Below are 24,015 nucleotides of genomic sequence, written 5' to 3' on the forward strand. Positions count from 1 at the left end.
TAAAATCTTAAAAAAAAATTTTTTTAAATGAGTTCGGTAACATCACTGAAATGAATGAAGGAAATATATAATGCATTTAAAGTGCTTAGCAATGCCTAGTGCCCATTAAGCATTCCATTTATTAATTCTATTTATGAATGGTGGTGAAGATGTTAAGATCACAGAAACCTACCCACCTCTGAGGTGGGTAGGAAAGGAAAGAAGAGGCAGCAAAGGTAAACATGAGCTCTGGATATGTTCCAGAGATCTACTATTGAGTCTGGGGCCATATCCCCAGAAAAAACCATCCTGGCTCTGTCCCTCAGCACTCTGATCTTTGTTTACACACAGACACACATGCATACACACACTGTATCTATACCTATACCTATACCTATACCTAAAATCAAAGAATCACAGAATCAACAAATTGACAGTGATTTTGGAGATGGTTAAGCCTAATTCTTTTATTTCACAGAAAGAACAACAAAGGTCCAGAGAGGGAATATGACTTGCCCAGAGTCATATGGCTGCTTATTAGCAACTCTCACATGGAACTTCCAAAATCAATTGGCCACATGTATTAATCTTTTCCTAGGTTTAGAGCATGGCCCAGGCCATAGGAGGAGAAAATTCTGGGAACTCTGGCTCCCAGAGGGACATGCCCAAGCCTTGCTAGGTAACACCACCTCTGCCACCTCCAGGCAACGACAAGCATCATTCTTCCAGTTTGAACACAACAGTCTGACATCATTACAGAAATATCCATTCATCATTTCACTACCCTATCATAACTTTTTGTTTGTTTGTTTTGTATACATCTTTCACATAGGTAGCAGGAGCAATATTTTCAAGCCACATACAGATTTGTACTACGTTTAATTTCCTAAGTTTTTCTGTAATTCAACTTGTATTTATATGACCCATTTCACTTCATAGTAAAAAGTATAACCTTGGTTAATTCCAGACACACCGAATCATTCCCAGGCACAATTTAGCATCCTTCCTGGTGAAGGGGATAATGGCCAGTCCCAGTTCTATATCAGGATCTCTCCTAGGAGACCAGGAACCTCCTAATCTCCTTTGTCCCAGCTGTACTGGTCATAAGAGTGTCCTCCTCAAGTCCATGTCTATCCAGAACCCCATAATGTAATCTTATTTGGAAATTGGATCTTTACAGATGTTATTAGTTAAAGTAAGATCATGTTAGAATAGAGTGGGTCCCAAAGCCATTGACTATGTCCTTATAAGAAGGCCATATGAGGGGCGCCTGGGTAGCTCAGTCGGGGAGGCATCTGCCTTCATCTCAGGTCCTGATCCTGGGGTCCTGGAATGGAGCCCTTTATCAGGCTCCCTGCTCAGTAGAGCCTTCTCCCTTTGCTTCTCCCTCTCCCTCTGCTGCTCTCCCTGCTTGTATTCTCTCTCTCTCTCTCAAATAAATAAAATCTTAAAAAAAAAAAAAAAGAAGAAGGCTGTATAAGGACACAAGAACAGATACACCCCCAGAGAAGGTCATGCAACAACAGAGGTGGAGTTTGGCATGATCCTCCTACAAGCCAAAGAGCAGCAAGAATTGCCACCAGCCAACAGGTTGAATTCTTGTCTAGAACCTTCAGGGGAGCATAGTCCTGCCAGCAACTGATTTTGGATTTGTAGCCCAGTAACTATAACAGAATAGAGTTCTGTTGTTTTAGGCTCCTCCCTCCCCATCTGTGATATTTTGTTATGACTGCGGTAAGATATGAACATTCCAGATAATCTTAGCTATGACCTCCCCCACCATCATGAGGTACTTAATGAGATCTGTTATCTATCAGTCTCTAGCTGGCAGTCGACACTCTTCTGTTCCTTTTTGCCCCAAATATTAATCCTTCTTACATACTCTCCTGAACCTTTACCCATACCCACATTCAGGAAACTGTGGGTGCTCTTGCTAATAGTCAGCTTTTACCTTCACTAGGCGTGACTGCTTCTCAAGGGTCTTGTACTAATGCCTGGTCATGTGCATAGGTTTTGTCTTTCCCTAGATCCCTAAACCTACCATGGGTGTTGAGGGGAGATCTACTATTCCCTTCAGCTTTGGATAAGCCCTTAAGGGGAGGTGAGGGCAAGATTCAGGTTTTCCCAAGGTCACTCCCTTAGTTCCCTCTGCCCCTTTAAAAAAAAACAAAACCCTCCCGCTGGGGCACCTGGGTTGCTCAGTCAGTTGGGGGGCTGTCTCCTGATTTCGGGTCATGATCTCAGGGTCCTGGGACTGAGCCCTGCACTCGGCTCTGCGCTCAGTGGGGAGTCTGCTTGAAGATTTTCTATCCTCCTTCTCTGCCCCTCCCCCTGCTTGCTCTCTCTTTCTCTCTCTCTCTCGCTCCCAAATAAATGAATAAATCTTTTGGGGTGCCTGGGTGGCTCAGTCGGTTGAGTATCCGACTCTTGATTTTGGCTCAAGTCATGATCTCAGAATCCTGACATCCACCTCCGCATCTGGCTCTGCTCTGGGCATGGAGCCTGCTTGAGATTCTCTCTCTCTCCCTCTGCCCCTCCTCTCACTCATGAGCACTCTCTCTCAAATAAGTAATTAAATAAATAAATAAATTTTTTATTAAAAAATACAATTTATAAATAAATCTTTAAAAAAATCCTCTTGGGGTTTACTGAACTCTGAAGTCAGGTTTATCATTTGTGTAAAGGCCACCAAGTGGAGTCCCTTAGTTCTCTTTTGACTTTTTTCTCCCTACTCTGCTTGGAAATTTTTTATTTAGTCTGCATATTATTCCAAATATTTTTTATAAAGATTTTATTTATTTATTTGACAGAGATCACAAGTAGGCATAGAGGCAGGCAGAGAGAGAGAGAGAAGGAAGCAGGCTCCCCGCTGAGCAGAGAGCCCAATGTGGGACTCGATCCCAGGACCCTGAGATCATGACCTGAGCCGAAGGCAGAGGCTTAACCCTCTGAGCCACCCAGGCGCCCCTATTCCAAATATTTTATTGTGTTTTATTTTGTTGCTTTTTTATTTAAAGTCAAGTTGCTTAATCTATAGCAATGGTTTCAGGAATAGAATTTAGTGATTCATCACTTACCTGTAACAGTACTCATCACAAGTGCCCTCCTTAATGCCCATCATGCATCTAGCCCATCCCTCACCCACCTATTGCAAATAATTTCTGTTTTACATGTGCATCTAGGTTTAAAGAGAAGAATCTGACATCTCTGTTCTCTGTTCCCATTATTACAACTGCAGAAGAGCAAGGGTTGCCACACTTTAGCTCCCTAAATTGGGAAGGATCAAGAGTTATAAAGAAGCAAAACAAAAATCCAAGATACTTCCCTGTATTGCAGATCATAAGTAGGCAGAGAGGCAGGCAGAGGTTTTTTTCTGTCAATGACTTGACTGCAGTGCTCACCCTTTTGGAACAGCTGGGAGGTTACAGGAATATGGGCTGGGTTCACCTAGTGCCTTAGTAGTAGGTGCTTGGGCTGACCCAGTGAGTCTCCCTCTCCACTCAATGTTGTGCTGCCTAGACAGACAAACATGATTTTCCTTAAGGATAGTTCCCTGGGTGATTCTGGGTGAGGCACAAGATAGCCAAATTCTACAGCTCATTTTCTAAAACTTCTTCCAGGAATAGAAGATGCTGTAAAGAGGTGAACAAGGCTGGAAATAAAGCCTTAAGCACTGAGTGTGTGTTTCATTCACAGCAAGTATTCAGCCACTGCCTCCTGTGGCCTGAGAAGAGTGAGATGGCCTTGGCCCTGGGGCTCAGAAGTTGCATCTAGAAGGCAGGACATGTGAGCAATGCTTTATTTGCATTTTTATTTGGCTAGTATTATCATAACACCCTCAGCATTATTTTCATCATTCGGCTTGGGAATGTTACTTGGCTTTGTCTTTTTATCTCCTCTGCCATCTTTTAGTTTTGTAATTTACCTGGACGTTAATCGTGCCTCTATTTCATTTTTTTTTTCTTATTGGATTTCCCCTGGAGAGAGGGGTCCTTAAAAGCTGGTCTCTTTGCAGGAAAATTTAGAAATAGGTATAAGACCATTAGAAAGGACTGTCTCTCTTATTTGAGGGATCTGGAAATTCAGTCCAAGAAAAGTTTCCAGTAGATTAGCTGTTGAAGGCTGGACAGACCCCCTTCCCAGCAGATCTAAGGCAAAATGTCAAGATTTAGTCTTTTCATTTATTAATAGTTTTCACCTTGGATGGAGGCCAGCTGATAAGCCTCAGGTTTTCAGTACCTTGAACTGATTTTACTGTTTATTACATACCCACCACCAGAATGGTTAAACTAGAAAGACTGAAAATACCAAGGGCATAAAGCAACTAGAACTTTGAAACATTGCCTGTGGGTTTGTAAACTGATCAGAAAACTTTGTGAAACAGCTTACCGCCTGTATTAACTAAACTAAAAACAAAAGCAAAATCTGCTAATCTACTAAAAGCAACATGCATTTCTACTCCTATATCCAAGAGAATTAAGCAATTTACACATCAAAAGATAGGTACATAAATGTTCATTGCCTTCCATTATTTATAATAGCTAAAAATGGGAATGCAAATGTCCTTCATCAAGAGGATGGATAAATAATTTGTGATATCTTCATACAATGAAATACAACTCCGCAGAGACAAACTAAAGCCATTCCATTTAATGAAATTCAAGAACAGACAAAATCTACTTTATGGTGAAAGAGTTCAGGATAGAAATTTTGGAGGAAGGGTTAGAAGGCAAAGGTATACTTATAAAAGAGAACCCCCAGGGATGCTGGAAATGTTCCCAATCTTGATCTAGATGGTACTTAAGTAATTACACAGAGATGAATAAGTAAAAATTCAGCTTAAGCTAAACACTTCAAATTTGCACATTTCCTGTATACCTCAATTTTTAAAAAATGTCCTACATTGGATCTGCATTGTATTAAAGGCAATGCAATGAAAACACTATGATCATTTCAAACATATTTTATTTTTAAAATTCAAGACTATCAAGTTTACTGTTTTCGTTATCCTATACCCAGCAGATTGCATCACCTCCACCCAGTCTGCCTTTTATCAATCCCTCCTTACTGACAGGTGGTCCTGCCAAGCACATATTTGATTTGGCTAACTGCCAGTTTGACAAACTTCCCTGGTTCGCAGGAGTCTATGGGATACAGGACAAACACCTCACTGAAGCAAATAAAGACTTTCCCAATTCACTCCTTATTTGCCTTTCTAGATCCAGGGTTATTTCTATACTCCATGCCCTTAATCCCAGCACACAGAAATTTCCCCATTTCTTCACCTTTGGACTCCTGCTCCATACATCCGCTATCCTACTCCTGCTTCTTTCACTACCAAATCCCTCCTAACATTCCACTATCCCGTTCTCAAGGACTCATTCTCAAATGTCCACCCATGGTTTTCAAAACTCTCAGTTTCCACTTTCCTGATTTTGTAAGCTCAGTGCATTCACCATATTAAAACCCCCATATTTTATACTATCCACACCCTGATTTAAATGTTTCCTGAGAGCCTGCATCATTTCTCTTCATCTCCGGATCCTAATGCTCCGCGCTTTGCTAATTAAAGGGGTGCTAACAGAACTGAAATATAAGTTTCATTTTTGTCCCGGACTTCTGGTTTTCACAGTAATGTTGCTTCCTATTAAATTCTTCACTGTAGCAGACTCAGGAATGAAGGTGGATACAGATGAGATAGCTTAGACACTAATTAATGCTGTATCTAGTTTGGTTTTCCTATTTTAAGAGAGACAAGTCTCTTGTCCAATAGGATAGCCGCTATGAAGTCGCTATTTAAATTAAATAAATTAAAGTAAATAAAATAGAAAATTCAATTTCTCAGTCTCACTAGCCACATTCGAGTACTCAAAAACCCCATGTGGGTAGTGGCTACCATACTCAACCGTGCAGAATGGAACATTTCCATCACGGCATAAAGTTCTATGGGCCTGCGCTGAAAAACCTCTGGCCTTTAGGCTTACGAGATCTCTCCTCTTAGAACCCTCTTCCACCCTCTTCCCACAGGGCTTCCCCTGTAACCATCACCATCCTTATTCTGTTCGTAATTGCAGAATTCCAGGACGGCAGGGACTGTGTCGTACTGCTGTAACTCCAGTGTTTAGTTTTTTTTTTTTTTAATTTTATTTATTTATTTGACAGAGAGAGATCACAAGTAGGCAGAGAGGCAGGCAGAGAGAGAGAGGAGGAAGCAGGCTCCCTGCTGAGCAGAGAGCCCGATGCGGGACTCGATCCTAGGACCCTGAGATCATGACCTGAGCCGAAGGCAGCGGCTTAACCCACTGAGCCACCCAGGCGCCCCCAGTGTTTAGTTTTGAAGCCCCGCGCTATTAGTAGGCGCTCAGTAAACATTGAATTAATAGGTGATAAAACCTGAGGGACTTTCAAGATACACCAGTCCCAAGCCCTTTCCCACGCTGATCGGTCCTTTAGGTGTCTCCAGCATTAAAAAAAAAAATTTTTTTTTAAAAATTTCACAGAAATCACAAGTAGGCAGAGAGACAGGCAGAGAGAAGGGGAAGCAGGCCCCCCGCTGAGCAGAGAGCCCGATGCGGAGCTCAATCCCAGGACCCCGAGATCATGATCCGAGCCGAAGGCAGAGGCCCAACCCACTGAGCCACCCAGGCGCCCCAGCAGCATTTTTTTTTTTTTTTTTAAGCCTATCTTCAAGCACTGTCCTGGAGGAGAGAGAGAAGCGCTACCACCCACCCACCTGCAGACTCTGAACTTTCCCGGTGGCCGCCTCAGGCTCTGGCGTCACGGACCCTACCCACCTCTGCCCGGCTCCGCCCCCTCCCTGATTGAGCAGAGGCCAGGAGCACGCGCCGCCCCCGCCCCCTAATCTTCATTGCGCAAGCGCAGCCTGCGAGCGTGGGGCGTCTCGAGGTGGCCGGCTGCCCGCGCTCAAGAGCGCGGGGGTTTGTGGCCTGTGATCGGCCGGCTCCAGTCGCGCACTCTCCGAGGCAGCGAGGCGCAGCGATCCGTCTCCCCGCGCCCTGGGCAGTGTGGCCATGGAGAATCAGGTGCTGACGCCGCACGTCTACTGGGCTCAGCGACACCGCGAGCTGTATCTGCGCGTGGAGCTGAGTGACGTGCAGGTAAAAGCCGGTGCGGGTGGCGGGACGAGCGCCGGGTTGCAGCCCCGGGGACCTTCCGATCTCCCCCATCCCCTTTGTCCCGGGGCGTGCCGGAGAGCCTGCAGTGCGCCAACGGGTTCGGCGACGCGGTGCACTTTTCGGCGTCCGGGCCGGGGCAGAGGCTAGCCCTCGTCGAGGAACACCCGTAGACCCCGGGCCTGGGGCGCAACCCCCTGAGGGCTGCAGGTACCTTCGGATGCTGCGTGAGCCCTACGCGGCTCTCGGAGGCTGCCCCGGCCTTCTCTTTGTTCACCAACCTGCGGCCTGATGGAGCCCGCGCCCGGCCCCGGAGGCCTAGCCGTCGGGGTTCGGGTTTGCCTAGGCCCTTCGGGGCATGGGGTGAGCTCTTTGGGCCGGGGGTGCAGAATGAACGGTGGCTTGCTGGGTCCTGGCTGGACGTTTGGCGCTGGCCAGATAGGTTCTGCCAGGCCGGTCTGACGTTCGCAAGGCCGGTCGCCGCTGCCCCCAGAGGGGCCACACCCACCTTCCAACCGTTCAGTGATGGAAATCATTCTTGTTAATTTTAATTTTAAAATACGGAAGACCCGCTGAAAGTGATTTCCCCCTTGTTCAGAGGGCTGTAAGCTCAGGTTTGCGGAGTTGCATAGAGAACTTAAAAATTAAGTTACATCGAGCATTTATGTTTGATTTCCTTAGCTCCCTGTATGACCAGGTCCATGCCTCCTGCATGATGGAGGTTCCAGGACCCGTGTAGCCCCTGCGTCTGTCCAAACCATCCAGGACTCCAGGTTTTGAGAAACTGTATGGAGTTTTCAGTCTGGAATGTTCTTTCTCCAGTCATCCTTGCTCCTTATCTGTGACATCTATGGCAATTTGTAATCTTCATTCCACCTAACTTTCTCTGCCTTTGACTCAGTCGTTCATATTTCTCTCTGTCCACCTGTGTGGCATATTTCTTGCTAAGTGTAGGTGCTCTTTGGGTATGGATTTGAATTTGTTGAATTGAATCTTTGTTTCTGGAATTTAAACCCGTTTTCCCGTTGAAAGAGAAAGAACTGGCCAGAATGCCTTTAAATAGGATGTGACATTGCATGGCGTGTCATTTAATGTGGTAAATCAGACTGAATTATACTTTTGCATCAGAAGATGAATAAATGTACTGTGCTGTCTCCCTCCACTCTGCTCCAGGGTGTTGCAGGAAAGAAGGAAACAAACAAAATCGTTGTTGGTGGGGATCAAAGTCTCCATCTGGAGAGGGTTCTCAGTAACTGTGGAACATGTGCTATGACAGTCTCTTTTTTAAAAAAGTAATTTAGCCAAGCCTTATGTAGACCAATTACATTTAGGCCCTCCCCTCTCTAGATGTTATCCTGTAATAAGGATGCCCTATTCTGGATACTTTGAAGCTGCGAACACCAAAGGTGCTTTTAGGGGAATAGGATGGTGGTGATAGTGGAAAGAAATGGGAATTAGTTGGACAAATGAAAGGATGCATCATACTTATGTTTGTCTTGAGAGATCTAAACCTCTTTGTTAAGAAATCGGAACACGTGTTAATCATCTTTGGTATATTTAGAAATATGAGAGGTATCCATTTGAAAGTTATTGTAGTTAAAGAAATGCAAAGGTGGAGGAAAAAAGGAAGTTTCTTTTGGAGAGAGAAATCCTTTTATTTTGGGGAAAAAATATCCCCCCCCCCCAAAGCAATGTGTTAATACCACTCATAAAAGAAATCCTCTACCATGTGTGAGGTACTAGAGCTTTACAGAGATGAGTCAGACAGTCTCGGCTTTCCAAGAGCATACTATCTAGAAGAAGCATATTATCATATACAGACAAAAAGTTTTGTGTAGGAGTATGTTTATTGGTAGAATTGGAGTTGGATATGAACCAGGTCTCTGGTGTTAAAGGAATCTGTTACCTCTCTTATGCTTAGTTAGAGATGACTTCCTGAAATGAGATGAAGTGTTCTTTTTTTTTCTTTTTAAGATTTTATTTGTTTATTTATTTATTTGACAGAGAGAGAGCAAGCAGGTGGAGTGGGAGAGGCAGAAGCAGGCTTCCTGCTAAGCAGAGAGCCCGATGTAGGGCTTGATCCCAGAACTTTGAGATCATGATCTGAGCCGAAGGCTTAATGACTGAGCCACCCAGGCACCCTGAGATGAAGTGTTCTTGTCAAACTGAGATTGGAAGAATGTTCCAGGAAGAGAAAGGCGTAGACTCTTAGTTTGCCCGACTTGTACCGTGTCGGGGCAACTACAGCCAAAGTGCCAGGGAAACACCCCTGGTGAAACAAGTTGGGTTTATTATTCATTTCAGGAAGGAAGATCGTACCCCATGCGGGACGATGATGTCTCATTAAGGGGGTTAGAACTGATTGTAGGATTTAAATGCTGTCAGAAAACGGGCAATTCTGTGGTTGGCTATCAGAATAAATCCTACCTGTAGGGAGGAGAGACTAGCAAAAGAATAAATGTAATTGGTAGAGAAGTCACAGTCACTCATTTTGGCCAAGAGAAAGTATTTTGGGAGTGGCATAGCAGCCATTTTATTGGTCTGTGCTTACATAAAATTATGAAATGACCTTTGTCTCATTTCACTGAGGTTTCAGAATAGCCTTGTCCAAGATTGGTATTCTGTGCCATTATGTCCAACAGAAGAGTAAGATGGCCAAGCTGTGAGTGACAGGCCACTCTCTGAATGTCAGGGCTGCTGGGTTTGTTTTTTTCTTTCTTTCTTTTCATTTCTCAATTGCTCAGTGCACGGCTGTTGAACCTGTAATTCAGGCTCTGGATGAAACAATTCATTTATTCAATGAAGACCACGTGTGGAGTGCCTCCTTTTATCTCATTAAGCTAAGTATTGGGTTGTTGGACAGCTCTCTGTCGCCCCCTGCTTTCTGGCGTTTCCCATAGTTACTGAGTTTTAGTGTTGAATTCCAATTTGGGGACATCAACTCTGCTCCCCTCCCTTTCTGAGACACAGAGAACTGTTCAGTTTTCACATCTCTGTTCTGTCCTTAGAGCACAGGGCTAGTGGCTCCGAGAAACGTCCACTAATGTGAGGAGGAATGATGCACAATAAAGACTTCCAACAGCAGCCTTGCCTGTGTGTGACGTGAGTGGTAGCAAAGATGCTAGCTGGAGTCGAGGGGACTAGGGCAAGGCTATTTTCAGAATAGAGTTTATTTTCAAGAAAAACGTAATTGACAGGTTTGTGCCAACAACCATAGTTGTTAAAGCATTCGTTAATTTATCAAGGTTTTGTTTTGTTTTTTTTTTTAGTTGTGTGTGAACAATGTGCATACCTGTGTTTGGGAGCTGTTTGACAGATATTGTTTTTGTCCTTACTTGATAGACACTCTGGTGGAAAGAGGGGTAACCGAAGAAGTGAGATTGGGGTCTTGTTCTACTTCCTGTCTGGTGGCCGTGGGTAATTCATTTAACCCTTATGTCCCTCGGTTTCTTCATCCAGATAAATGTGAATGCACCGAATTCACAGGATTGTTTTGAGGTCTGAATTGGACAATGGATTTGAAAGTGCTTTGTAAATTCTAGTTTGCTATTCAAGTGAAAGGATTATTGTTGTGATACTAAACCTTAAAAGAGAGAGAAGCACAAAGGGCAGTAGAATAGGGTAGAGTCTATTAAGCAGAGTTATCCATATATGAAAACTTATTGTACAGCAGAAGTGGCTTTACATATTAATTGGGGAAAAGATGAACCATTTGGGAAATTGTTTGGGGACAGGTGGTAATCCAAATAGCAAAAAGATTATATAAGATCTCGCCACAAAAGTCAGTTCCAGGGGAGCTAATGACCAGAATGCATAAAGCAAAACTACTAAAAGAAAATATCAGAGACTATCTTCATGATTTTGGAACAGGGAATAATGTGTTAAATAAGACACATGAAACATAACTCCTGAAGATTAATTTAAGACAAGCTTGAAAAAGATATCTACAGCACGTATCACCGACAGGTAATTAACATCTGAAATATGTAAAAGACCACCTACAAATCAATAAGAAAAAGACATATTACTTGTTAGAAAAAGGGGCAGAAAATATAAGCAATTCAGAGTAAAAGGAAACAAGAATGACCAGTAAACCTAAAAAGATGCTTGATCTCAGTCGTAATCAGGGACATGTAAATTAAAGGGATAGTATTTGTTAGAAATTGATAATATTTCTTATATTAGGTTGGGAAAAATGAAAAGTCTAACACTACCAACTATTGTTGAGATTGTTCAGCAATGGGACATTTTATACAATCCGCCCACCCCAACCTCACCAAAGACCACCAGAAACAGCTTTTTGTTTTAAAGTTAAATTAAATTTATTTAAATTCAGTTAATTAACATATAGTATATTACTCATTCAAGAGGTAGAGTTCAGTGATTTCATTAGTTGCATATAAACACCCCAGGCACCCTGATTATAGGTAACTTTTAAAGAATCTCCCTCTTAGGGTGCCTGGGTGGATCAGTGGATTAAAGCCTCTGCCTTCGGCTCAGGTCATGGTCTCAGGGTCCTGGGGAGCCTGCTTCCTCTTCTCTCTACCTGCCTCTCTGCCTACTTGCGATCTCTGTCAAATAAATAAATAAAATCTTAAAAAAAAAAAAAGATCACCTTCTTCTTAAAAAAAAAAAAAAAAAAGAAGCTCCCTTTTGGTGGGGGGAGAGGCTGAGCAGAGTCATCAGTGGTGCAGTGTTCTTGGAGTCCAGAGAAGAGGGGAAGGTTTTCTTTCTAAAGGATGTAGGCCTTGAGCTATTTTTTTTTTTTTAAAGATTTATTTACTTATTTATATTTGAGGGGAGGTGGGGAAGGTCAAAGGGAAAAAGAGAGAGAGAATCCCAAGCACATTCCCTGCTATGCACAGAGCCCCACTCAGGGCTCGAGCTCATGACCCTGAGATCGCAAACTGAGCCGAAATTGCAAGTGGGTTGCTTAACTGACTGAGCTACCCAGATACCCCTTACCCTGTTTTGTTAAGTGTAAGTAGAATTTGGATCCAAATAAGGTAGATTGCAGGGGATTTGAATTAGTATGTACACCCACAGTATAATGCAGCTGGAAAAAGAAGGAATGAGATCTCTATGAAATGATGAGGACTGATCTAGGTGAAAAAAGCAAGGTGTGTGAGAATGTATATTATATTCTACATTTAATATAGGAAGGAAGGGATATAAGGCTATCTGGGTATATTTACTTAGTTTTTGGAAGATGTGTGTGCACATGTACGGAGGAAGGATAAAACAGAAGCTCTTGAAATGCTTACCTGTGGGTAGTGAGTAGGAAATGTTGTGGAGGGACATGGGTTTGAGGTAGGACTTCTGAAGATCTGTTTCTACAGTTTGACTTTTCACCCATGTGAGCATTTTACATAATTCAAAAATAAAAGAATACAATGGCAAATCTTGAAATTCATTACAAACAGAATCAAAAGGACGTAACTGTATATCAAGTTGATAACATAACCATCCAGATAAATAAGTTAATAAAACTAACTTCGAACACAGTACTTTGGTTCTTTAGTAAAATGCATTCTAAGAATAAAAAAAAAAACCATACTTCAGGGGCGCCTGGGTGGGTCAGTGGGTTAAGCCTCTGCCTTCGGCTCAGGTCATGATCCCAGGGGCCTGGGATCGAGTCCCGCATAGGGCTCTCTGCTCAGCAGGGACCCTGCTTCTCCTCATCTCTCTCTCTGTCTGTCTCTCTGCCTATTTGTGATCTCTCTCTCTGTCAAATAAATAAATAAAATCTTTAAAAAAAAAAACAAAAACAAAAAAAACCATACTTCACTCAGTAGGTTTATTGTCAGTAAGAATACTGATATAATTCCGAAAGCTTTTGAGGATCAAATAAGTAAATGTGTTAATGCTATTAGGAACCAAGGTTTTCGGTGTAAGAAAAACGGTAAAAATATTGAATAACAGAAGATGAGAAGCTCTGTAATAGTAAATTTGAATTGGAAATTTAAACATATGACAACATGACTTTTAAAATTCCTAGCTAGATGCTAAAAATGAGCATTTAGTGTACCTCAATGTGCCAGATCATGTTTTCTTTTCTTTCTTTCTTTCTTTCTTTCTTTCTTTTTTTTTTAAGTAGGCTCTATGCCCAACATGGGACTTATTAAACTCAGATACTCTACTGACTGAGCCAGCCAGGTGCCCCCAGATCATGTTTTCTAAGTTACCATTCAAGGCTCTATGAAGAAACGGCTGATTATTCCAGGTCTATGCTAGAGAAAGTACATCCTCAAAAGCCATAAAGTCATGTCAGAATCACACAGGAGCTAGTTTGAAAGGATTTCCACTGGCCAAATTTGTGATCGTTTGAACAGCAAAAGGAACAAGAATAGTAGTGGACTTTGACAGAGGGAACTAAAAAAGAAGAACCATCAGTCCAGAGTGATACTCAAAACGAAAGGAAGATGGAGGTGTGGGGTGGGGGGTGGGGAGGCCTAGGGGAAGGGGCGGGAGGTGGGTGTGGTTCCAAAAGGGCAGCACTAGGGATCTGGAACAGTTCAGTATCTGTGATGGACAAACCTACACTTATAATAAAATTGTATAGTACTTACACATATTCACAAATGAATACAAGTCAAACTGGGAAACTATGAATAAGATAAGTGGGTCATATCAATGTCAATATCCTGACTGTGATATTATGCTATAGTTATGTAAAATACTGTCTTTGGGAGAGACTGGGCAAAGAGTACAGGGGATCTCTTGGTGTTATTTCTTATAACTGCATGTGGATTTACAATTACCTTATTAAAAATTTCAATTTAAAAAATGAAGAGGGAAGAGAGAAAGGGAAAAACTCTTCTTTATAGAAGAATGCCAGCTAAAAATGAAGATGGAATGATTGAATTAGAAAATCATCACTGTGAGGTCTCCAAATCAGGCAAGGATTAACAGTGGATGACCGTTCCATTGGAGGAAAGAGTAAATTACTTACTAATTACAAAAGAAAAAGTACTTTTAAAGTAGAGAGTTTGGCAATCCCTATCAATTAAATGATCAAGGTTAGTATCACCCCTCTGATGGTATGCACCTTCTCCTACAATGCCTTAAGAACTACTCATAAAAAGAAAAAAAAAAGTACCTATGTCACCTATGAGATATTCTTGTCAAAAATGATTAATAAGGAACGTCCAGACAAATCCATAACGTGATACATTGTCTAAGACAACTGGCATGGATTAAAAATAATAAAAGTAGAAGTCTATATTGTGTTAAGATAGAACAGTCAAATGTAATGTATGAAAATTGATTGGTTTCTGGATTTGTGTGTGTGTGTGTGTTTTAAATGTAAATGCAGGAGTGGTTTATTTAATTTAATTTAATTTAAAAATTTTTTAAAAGATTATTTATTTATTTATTTGACAGACAGAGATCTCAAGCAGGAAGAGAGGCAGACAGAGAGAGAGAGGAGGAAGCAGGATCCCTGCTGAGCAGAGAGCCCGAAGCTGGGCTCCATCCCAGGACCCTGGGATCATGACCTGAGCCATAGGCAGAGGCTTTAACCCACTGAGCCACCCAGGCACCCCTAATTTAATTTTTTAAAGACTGTATTTATTTATTTGACAGAGAACAAGAGAGCACAAGCAGGGGGACAGGGGGAATGACAGAGGAAGAGGGAGAAGTAGGCTCCTGCCTGAACAGGGAGCTGGATGTAGGACTTCATCCCAGGACCCTGGGATCATGGTCTAAGCCCAAGGAAAACTCTTAACTGACTGAGCCATCCAGGTGCCCCATAGTAATGGTTTAAAAGTAGCCATATCAAGAGCTCAATGGAGAAATGGACTCTATTCTTTCTTTGAATCTGGGCAGGTCCTGTGGCAATTTATAGAATGCTGCAGAATGATACTGTGGCCATTCCCAGGCTTAACCCTTTTAGGAGGACTGCCAGCTTGTGCTTCTGTTTGAGAACACTTGTTGAGATGTTCCCTCCCAGAACTCAGCAGCCCAACTGTGAGAAACCTAGATCACACAGAGAGGTCACACGTATGGGTACGCTGGTCAACAGTCCCACGTGAACTCCCAAATGACAATCAGTGTCAACTCTGAGCCATGTGAGTGACCATCTGGGATGTTCCCATCCAGTATTGGACAGCCGTAGCCACCGTCCAGTGGAGCCTAACTGTGCAGCTGAGCATAGTTTAGTGTCAGATAATAAAATAGTGTTTTTTTGTTTTTTGTTTTTTCATAGTGGTTTTAAGCCACCAAGTTTTGCATTACAGTAGATAACTGAAACAAGTAAACATTTTTCAGGCCATTGTTTAAATAGAAACTGTTTATTAAAGGATATAGAATTTTTGTTCCTAGGTGTGAGAAAATTGTAATTATGTAAGAGAATGTCCTTATTTAAAAGCAGCATGCTGGGACGCCTGGGTGGCTCAGTTGGTTAAGCAGCTGCCTTCGGCTCAGGTCATGATCCCAGCGTCCTGGGATCGAGTCCCACATTGGGCTCCTTGCTCAGCGGGGAGCCTGCTTCTCCCTCTGCCTCTGCCTGCCATTCTGTCTGCCTGTGCTTGCTCGCTCTCCCTCTCTCTCTCTGATAAATAAATAAAATCTTTATAAAAAAAAAAAAGCAGCATGCTGAAAGGTTTAGAGGTGAACTATCTGCAACTAATTGTGAAATGACTGAGAAAAGTCATGTATAAAAAGCAAGTGTGATTAAATATAATCAACTGATGAATGCCATGTGAGTATTCATTATACTATTTTTTCCTCAATTTTTAAAGTGAATTAAAATTTTTCACAATAAAATATTGGGTTGAGACACTGTTCTGGGGGAGATGCCGTGCACCCACCTTTGTGTTTGATAATTCACTAGAAGACTTCATGGGATTCAGCATGTAGTTGTTCTGGCTAAGATTTATTACAATGAAAGGATATATGACAGGATGAGCAAAGGATTAAAAAAACACAGGTGGAGTGTAGAGAAATTCCGTGCACAGGGCTCCTCATCCTCTCTCCTTCCTGTGAAGGTATACACTTGAGTTGCTCTTTTTTTCCAGCAATGAAAACTGCAGTAACTTATGTGCAATGTTTCTGCCCAGGGAAGCCCATTAGAGAGTCAGCACCCGTGTACCCAAATTCTAGACTCCCAGAAGGAGAGTTGGTGTTCACCACTAATCACATTGTAGGCATGGTGAACCAACTGTTAGGGGATGGAGGAAAGCCAGATTTCCTAATGCCAACCAAGGGCTGATCTTGGAAGCAGTCCTTTATAAAGACAGCAGCCTCAAGATTGCCATATAACTGTTTTTTGTGCTTGTATTAATCACACACATGTGCAAAACTAAATACTAGTGATTTAGATGAGCTCTAAATGTCTAAAGGCTTAGGTAGCATATAGTTCACTGACCTCTGTAGTTTTGTCAGAAATTGTGAAAATGGGATGAATTAATTTCAATTCACTCAAGAGTTAATGAGACACTAGGGATTCAGAGATGAGTAAGACACAGCCCCTTCCATCAAGGAACTCAAGTCTAGAGGGGCAGATAAACCAATAAACAATGATTGGAGAACAGTGTGGTAAGTATTATAATACAGGTGAAGACAAAGCACTAAAGAAACTATTAATTTTTATGTTGGAGGTGAGCAGGAGGGAAGAGGAATAAATATTTGGTCTGGACTTTGGGACGTGAATAGTATTCAACAGGTATGGAAACTTAGAATGGGCATTCTAAGGCAGAGAAAGAAAAGCAATGAGAATCTAAGTCCTTAGTAGTTAACAGATTCTCTACACATTATTATAATTCAGTTCTTACAACAATATTGTGAAATGAGCGGTGTTACTGTTGTCTTAAAAATAACGACAGTTGTTGGGCGCCTGGGTGGCTCAGTTGGTTGGGCGGCTGCCTGTGGCTCAGGTCGTGATCCCGGGGTCCTGTAAACGAGTTCTGTATTGGGCTCCGTGCTTGGCGGGGAGCCTGCTTCTTTCCTTCTGCCTGCTGCTCTGCCTGCTTGTGCTCTGTCAAATAAATAAAATAAGATCTTAAAAAAAAAAAATTAAAAAATGACCATTGTGGATTTGAAAGTGAATGATAAAAATAAAAAATGGGGGCACCTGGGTGGCTCAGTGGATTAAGCCTCTGCCTTCGGCTCGGGTCATGATCTCAGGGTTCTGGGATTGAGCTTCACGTCGGGCTCTCTGCTCCTTGGGGAGCCTGCTTCCCCTTCTCTCTCTGCCTGCTCCTCTGCCTACTTATGATCTTTCTCTGTCAAATAAATAAGATCTTTAAAAAAAATAATAATAAAAAGTGGTATAACTAGGATTTGAACCCAGGTCCATCCAACTTCAGAGTCACTTTTCCCCCTTTTCCCTATTCATTTTTCTTTTATAAGCAAAGGAATAATTCCTCTAATAAAAGATTGGCTAGGTTATGCAGATTCTATAAACAACTAAAAATGCTCAGTAAAAATCTTAAAATCAGGGCGCCTGGGTGGCTCAGTGGGTTAAGCCGCTGCCTTCGGCTCAGGTCATGATCTCAGGGTCCTGGGATCGAGTCCCGCATCGGGCTCTCTGCTCAGCAGGGAGCCTGTTTCCCTCTCTCTCTCTCTCTGCCTGCCTCTCCATCTACTTGTGATTTCTCTCTGTCAAATAAATAAATAAAATCTTAAAAAAAAAAAAAAAATCTTAAAATCATCATTAGAAATCATCATTAAAATCATCATTAGAAATTATAGGGGAAACTCTGATAAAACTGAACAGTGAAACTGCTTTTGCCTTAAAAACATTAGCTCAGCTGAGTGAACTTGAAATTTGGCTTTGACAGCCCAACAGAGTCCAGGGGACAAAGTAAGGCCAAAGCCCACCAAATTCAATATGTAATAGGAAACCCTTCTCCCTGTAAACTACTTCAAAGGTCCATACTCTTTCGCTAAGGATGAACTAAAAGTAAATCCATCCCAGCTCCCCATCTTCAGAGGACTTAACACTGAGCAAAGTAGAGGAAACGGTCCTTGAGGAGTTAAAATCATTGGTTGGCTTTTAAAAGATTATGTAGCCCAAATGTACACAATTTTGAAGATCTAAAAATCCTCAGGTCATGAATTTAGTTTAAAATGGTTTCAACTGGGGCGCCTGGGTGGCTCAGTGGGTTAAGCCGCTGCCTTCGGCTCAGGTCATGATCTGAGGGTCCTGGGATCAAGTCCCACATCGGGCTCTCTGCTCAGTAGAGAGCCTGCTTCCTCCTCTCTCTCTGCCTGCCTCTCTGCCTACTTGTGATCTCTCTCTGTCAAATAAATAAGTAAAATCTTTAAAAAAAAAATGGTCTCAACTGGTAGAGTGGGTCATTATTATATATAATAACTGGTGTCATTATTTTTAAGACACCCAGCTCTTAGGTGCCTGGCAGAAGCCAGTGGGGATCCCTGTGATCTAGCTACGCTGATACCGGGTAAGAGTTTTAGACCAAGATGTATTTTTGAGATAGAAAGGTCAGTTCATAATGATAGAGGTTTGAATTCATCAGGAAGGTAAAACAATATTAAAGTTATATGTAACTAACACGGCCTCAGTACTGCATAAAGTAACAGAAATAGGAGAGACAGATAAGTTGACAATAGTGTGATTTCTCAGTAATTGATAGAATAACAAGATAAAATTCAGCAAAGATACAGATTATGTGACCAAATAGTTAACAGTGAATCAGTAGACATATATAGAATCCTGCATGTAAATTCCAGAATACGCATTCAAGTTCACTCGAACATTTATACAATTCATACTGCTTCTGAATGCAAGTCTCCACAAATTTGAAAGGATTAAAATCATACAGAGAATGCCCACCGATCACAGTGCAGTTTAGGTGGAAGTTAATAACAAGATAACTAGAAAATCTCATGTGTTTGGAAATTAAATACTTCTCAGTAACCCATGTGTCAAAGAAATGATAATATTAGGAAATATGTTAGACTGAATAATAATGAAAATACTACATTCAAAGCTTGAGAGATGCAACTAAAGTAGGGGTGGCAGGAAATTTATATTCTTTTTTAAAAAAATTATAGCTGGCGTATTAGTGTTGAGTGTACAGAATAGTGATTTGACATCTGTGTACATTATGAAATGATCACTGCCAGAGTCTAGTCACCATATGAGGTTATTAGAATATTAGTGACTAGATTCTCTTTACTGTACTTTATGTTCCTGTGACTTACTCATTTGATAAGTGGAAGTTTTACTTCTTAATCTTCTTTACCTGTTTCACTCATCGCCTTCCCCCCTCCTCTCTGGCAACCACCAGCTTGTTCTCTGTACTTTTTGAGCCTGTTTCTGTTTTGTGTTCTTGTTTTGCTCTTTAGATTCCACTTAGAAGTGAAATCCTACAGTATCTGTCCTTTTCTGTCTGACTCATTTCACTTAGCATAGTAGCCTCTAGGTCCAGTCATGTCGTCATGAATGGCAAGATTTCATTCTTTTTGATGGCCGGTATTCCATTGTGTGTCTATGCCACAGCTTTACCCACTCATCCGTGGATGGCCGGTTACATTGCTTACGTATCTTGGATGTTGTAAATATTACTGCTGTGAACATAGGGATGTGTATGTCTTTTCAAATTGGTGTTTTCATTTTCTTTGGAATAAATACCCAGATGTAGAATTGCTGGATTGTATGGTAATTCTATTTTTCATTTTTTTAAAAGATTTTAAAAAATTTATCGAACACAGAGAGAGATCACAAGTAGGCAGAGAGGCAGGCAGGGAAAGAGGGGGAAGCTCCCTGCTGAGCAGAGAGCCTGATGCTGGGCTCTGTCGGACCCGGAGATCATGATCTGAGCCGGAGGCAGAGGCTTTAACTCACTGAGCCACCCAGGCGCCCCTATTTTTAATATTTTGAGCAACCTCCATCCTGTTTTCCATAGTGGCTGTACTAATTTACATTCCCACCAGCAGTGCACAAGGGCTTCCTTTCCTTCACGTCCTCACCAAGCTTTTTTTTTTTTTTCCTTTTGGATAATAGCTATTCTGACAGGGTGTGAGGTGATACTGTGGCTTTGATTTGCATTTCCCTGATGATGAATGATGTTGAGCATCTTTTCATGTGTCTGTTGGCCATCTGGATGTCTTTGAAAAAATGTGTATTCAGATCCTGGGCCCATTTTTTAATTGGATTTTTGTTGTTGTTGTTGTTGTTGAGTTGTAGAGGAGTTCTTGATATATTTTGGATATTAATCCCTTAAGGTACCTATCACTTACAAATGTCTTCTCCCATTCAGTGAGTTGCATTTTTGTTTTGTTAATGGTTTGCTTCACTGTGCAAAAAGCTTTTCAGTTTGATGTAGTCCTATTTGTTAGTTTTTACTTTTGTTGTCCCTGCCTAAAGAGTAGGATGCAAAAAAAATATTTCCTTTCCTTTTTTAGAAGATTTATTTATTTATTTTAGAGAGAGAGAGAGAGAGAGAGAGAGCGCGCGCAGTGGGGAGGGTCAGAGAGAGCATCTGAAGCAGCAGATTGGGTTGAGCACAGAGCCCAATGTGGGGCTTGATCTCACAACCCTGAGATCATGCATGACCTGAGCTGAAATCAAGAGTTGGACACTGAACTGACTGTGCCTCCCAGGCGCTGCCCGAAAAGATATTTCAAAGACCAATATCTGGGAGTATACTGACTATGTTTTCTTTCTTTCTTTTTTTTTTTTTTTTAAAAGATTATGCGGCGCCTGGGAGGCTCAGTGGGTTAAGCCTGTGCCTTCGGCTCAGGTCATGATCCCAGGGTGCTGGGATCGAGCCCCACATCAGGCTCTCTGCTCATCAGGGAGCCCGCTTCCTCCTCTCTCTGCCTGCCTCTCTGCCTCCTTGTGATCTCTCTCTCTGTCCAATAAATAAATAAAATCTTTAAAAAAAAATAAAGATTTTATTTATTTATTGGACAGAGAGACACAAGGAGGCAGAGAAGAAGCAGGCAGAGAGAGAAGGGGAAGCGGGCTCCCCGCTCAGCAGAGAGCCCCATGTGGGGCTCCATCTCAGGACCCTGAGATCATAACCCGAGCCAAAGGCAGAGGTTTAACCCACTGAGCCACCCAGGCGCCCCCTGACTATGTTTTCTTTAAGGAGTTTTATTGTTTCAGGTCTTATGTTTAAGTCTTTAATTCATTTTGTGTTTATTTCTGTATATGGTTTAAGAAGGTCGTCCAGTTTTCCCAGCACTAGTGATTGAAGAGACTGTCCTTTCCTCATTGCATGTTCTTGCCTCCTTTGCCATAGATTAATTGACCATGGAAATGTGGCTTTATTTTTGGGCTCTGTTCTGTTTCATTGATGTATGTTTCTGTCTTTGTGCAAGTACTATACTGTTTTGGCTACTATAGCTGTGTAGTATAATATATATATATGTCTATCTATACACACACATACACTATAGCTTTGAAATCAAGGAGCATGATGTCTCCAGCTTTGTTCTTTCTCAGAATCGGATTAGCTATTGGGGTCTTTTTGTTGCTCTGTATAAATTTTAGGGTTATTTATTCCAGTTCTGTGAAAGATACCATTGATATATGTATATATAGTTTAAAGATTTTATTTATTTATTTGACAGACAGAGATCACAAGTAGGCAGAGAAGCGGGCAGAGAGAGAGAAGAGGAAGCGGGCTCCCTGCTGAGCAGAGAGCCTGATGCAGGGCTGGATCCCAGGACCCTGGGATCATGACCTGAGCCGAAGGCACAGGCTTTAACCCACTGAGCCACCCAGGTGCCGCGATACCATTGATATTTTTGATAGAGATAGCATTTAGTCTGTAGATTGCTTTGGATAGTGTGGACGTTTTAACACTATTCTTCCAATCCGGGAGCATGGAATATATCTTTCCATTTATTTACATCTTCTTCAGTTTCTTTCCTCAGTGTGTTGTAGTTTTCAGAGTACAAATTTAACCTCCTTGGTTAAATTTATTCCTAGCTTATTTTATTCCCGATTCAATTGTAAATGAGATTGTTTTCTTAATTTCTCTTTCTGATAATTCATTATTAGTGTATAGAAGTACAGATCTCTGTATATTGATTTTGTATCCTGCAACTTTATGGAATTCGTTTATTCTAGTAGTTTTTTGGTGGAGTCTTTATGGCTTTCTGAATATACTTTCATGCCATTTACAAATAGTGATAATTCTTCTTCTTTTTTTTACCAATTTGGGTACCTTTTGTTTTTGTGTTTTTGTCTGATGGCTGTAGCTAGGATTAACAGTGCTATGTTAAATAAAAGTGAAGAGATAGGACATCCTTGTCTTCCTGATTTTAGAAGAAAAGCTTTCAGCTTTTTGCCATTGTGTATATATGATGTTGGCTGCGATTTTGTCTTATATGGCCTTTATTATGCTGAAGTGTATTCTCTACACACACTTTGTTGAGAGGTTTTTTATTGTAAGTGATGATACATTTTACCACTGAGCTTCTCATTGGATAAAGTTTGTCAGAAGGTTTTTTTTTATCTATTGAGACGATCATATGACCTTATCCTTCATTTTGTTAATGTGGTGTATCATGTTGATTGATTTGCAAATACTGAATGGTCTTTGCATCCCTGGAATAATCTCACTTGATTATGGTGTGTGATCCTTTAATGTATTGTTGATTTCAGTTCGCTAATATTTTTTCTAAAGTTTTGAGAGCCGGTGCACAGCCCCGGGGAGGGGCAGAGGGAGTGGAAGATGCAGGCTTCCTGCTGAACAGGGAGCCTGAGGTGATGTGGTGCTCTATCCTGGGACCTCAGGACCATGCCTGAACTGAAGGCGGGTGCTTAACTGAGCTACCCCAGCACCCCTCAGTTCACTAATATTTTGTTGAAGATTTTTGGTTCTGTGTTCATTAGCGACATTGGTCTGTGTTTTTTTGTGCGGGGTGGGGGGGATCGGGTTTTTGGTTTGTTTGTTCATTTGTAGTGTCTGTCTGGTTTTGGTATCAGGGTAATGCTGGTCTCATGGAATAGGTTTGGAAGTATTCCTTAGTCCTCACTTTTTTTTTTTTTTAACAGTTTGAAAAAGATGGGTATTAACTCGTCTTTAAATGTTCAGTAGAATTTACCTGTGAAGCCATCTGGTCGAAGACTTTTGTCTGTCAGAAGTTTGACTACCGATTCAATTTCATTCCTTTTTCCTTCCAAGTGATTTAGAGTACTGAGTTGGGCAAGAAGTGACCTGGATGGGAACCTTACCTCCAAGACGTTCTAGAACTTTAGCTTTAATGAAAATACTTGCATCAAAGCCCTGTTTCCCTTACTGAGGAGCCATGCCCTTGGAAGTGTAACCTCTTTTATTGAGGTTCCCTAACTCCCTCTTCCTGCCACAGAGAGGATCATCTAGAATTTTAGCTCCTTTGGGTGAGCATCTCAGCCTAAAGTCTGTTCTCCCAATAGGGAGGCTCTCAACATAGAGCTTGGCTCAAATGCTCCCCTCCCCGCCAGCATTCATTCTTTCCCTTTTCCTAACCCTCTTGACTGTGAATTAGAGAATGCAGTCCCCCTCTCCCCATTGTTATACCCCCTCTCCAATCTTCTCTCTGTCATTTGTTGGTTTCCTTCCATGCATGTTGGAGCACAGAGAGCTGAGCCTGCAGGAGAAAAACAAATGAATTAGTCACAGCGCTGGAAACATGCTGCTCCTTGGTTATTAACTTTGAGCTGGGGGGTGGGGGGGAATCCTTTCTCATCCATTGAAAAAAGAGCTAAGTAGTTACACTCTAAATTATGCTTTTAAAGTCATGTAGCAATTTCTGGGAATAAGTGAACAATCTGGAGAATTTTGATCTCTTTAGGTTGGTTGGGATGGGGGTTAAGAGGATGGAGCCTGAGGTGAGGGCACTGCACCTTTCATTTTGGGTGAAATCCCTTGTGATTGTTCAGCCCTTCTGCGGCCTTATAGGTCTCACTTTGGGTGAACCTCTCCTCAGCCATCCTGTTCTT

At 41.8% G+C, this 24,015-nt stretch overlaps 1 protein-coding gene across 1 annotated transcript in view; it reads left to right on the forward strand.

The window, feature by feature from the left end:
• Positions 1 to 6,832: 6,832 nt before the first annotated feature.
• The window catches only part of HACD3 (3-hydroxyacyl-CoA dehydratase 3), a 39,513-nt gene continuing 22,330 nt past the window's right edge, over positions 6,833 to 24,015 (forward strand). Inside the window, exon 1 of the mRNA XM_059180841.1 lies at positions 6,833 to 7,097. Within this exon, the coding sequence (XP_059036824.1) occupies positions 7,011 to 7,097 (87 nt within the window). The 5' untranslated portion in view covers positions 6,833 to 7,010. The remainder of the gene's footprint in view (positions 7,098 to 24,015) is intronic.

The sequence above is a fragment of the Mustela lutreola genome, chromosome 7 (genome assembly GCF_030435805.1).
Source record: "Mustela lutreola isolate mMusLut2 chromosome 7, mMusLut2.pri, whole genome shotgun sequence".
In the NCBI taxonomy this organism is placed as follows: Eukaryota; Metazoa; Chordata; class Mammalia; order Carnivora; family Mustelidae; genus Mustela; species Mustela lutreola.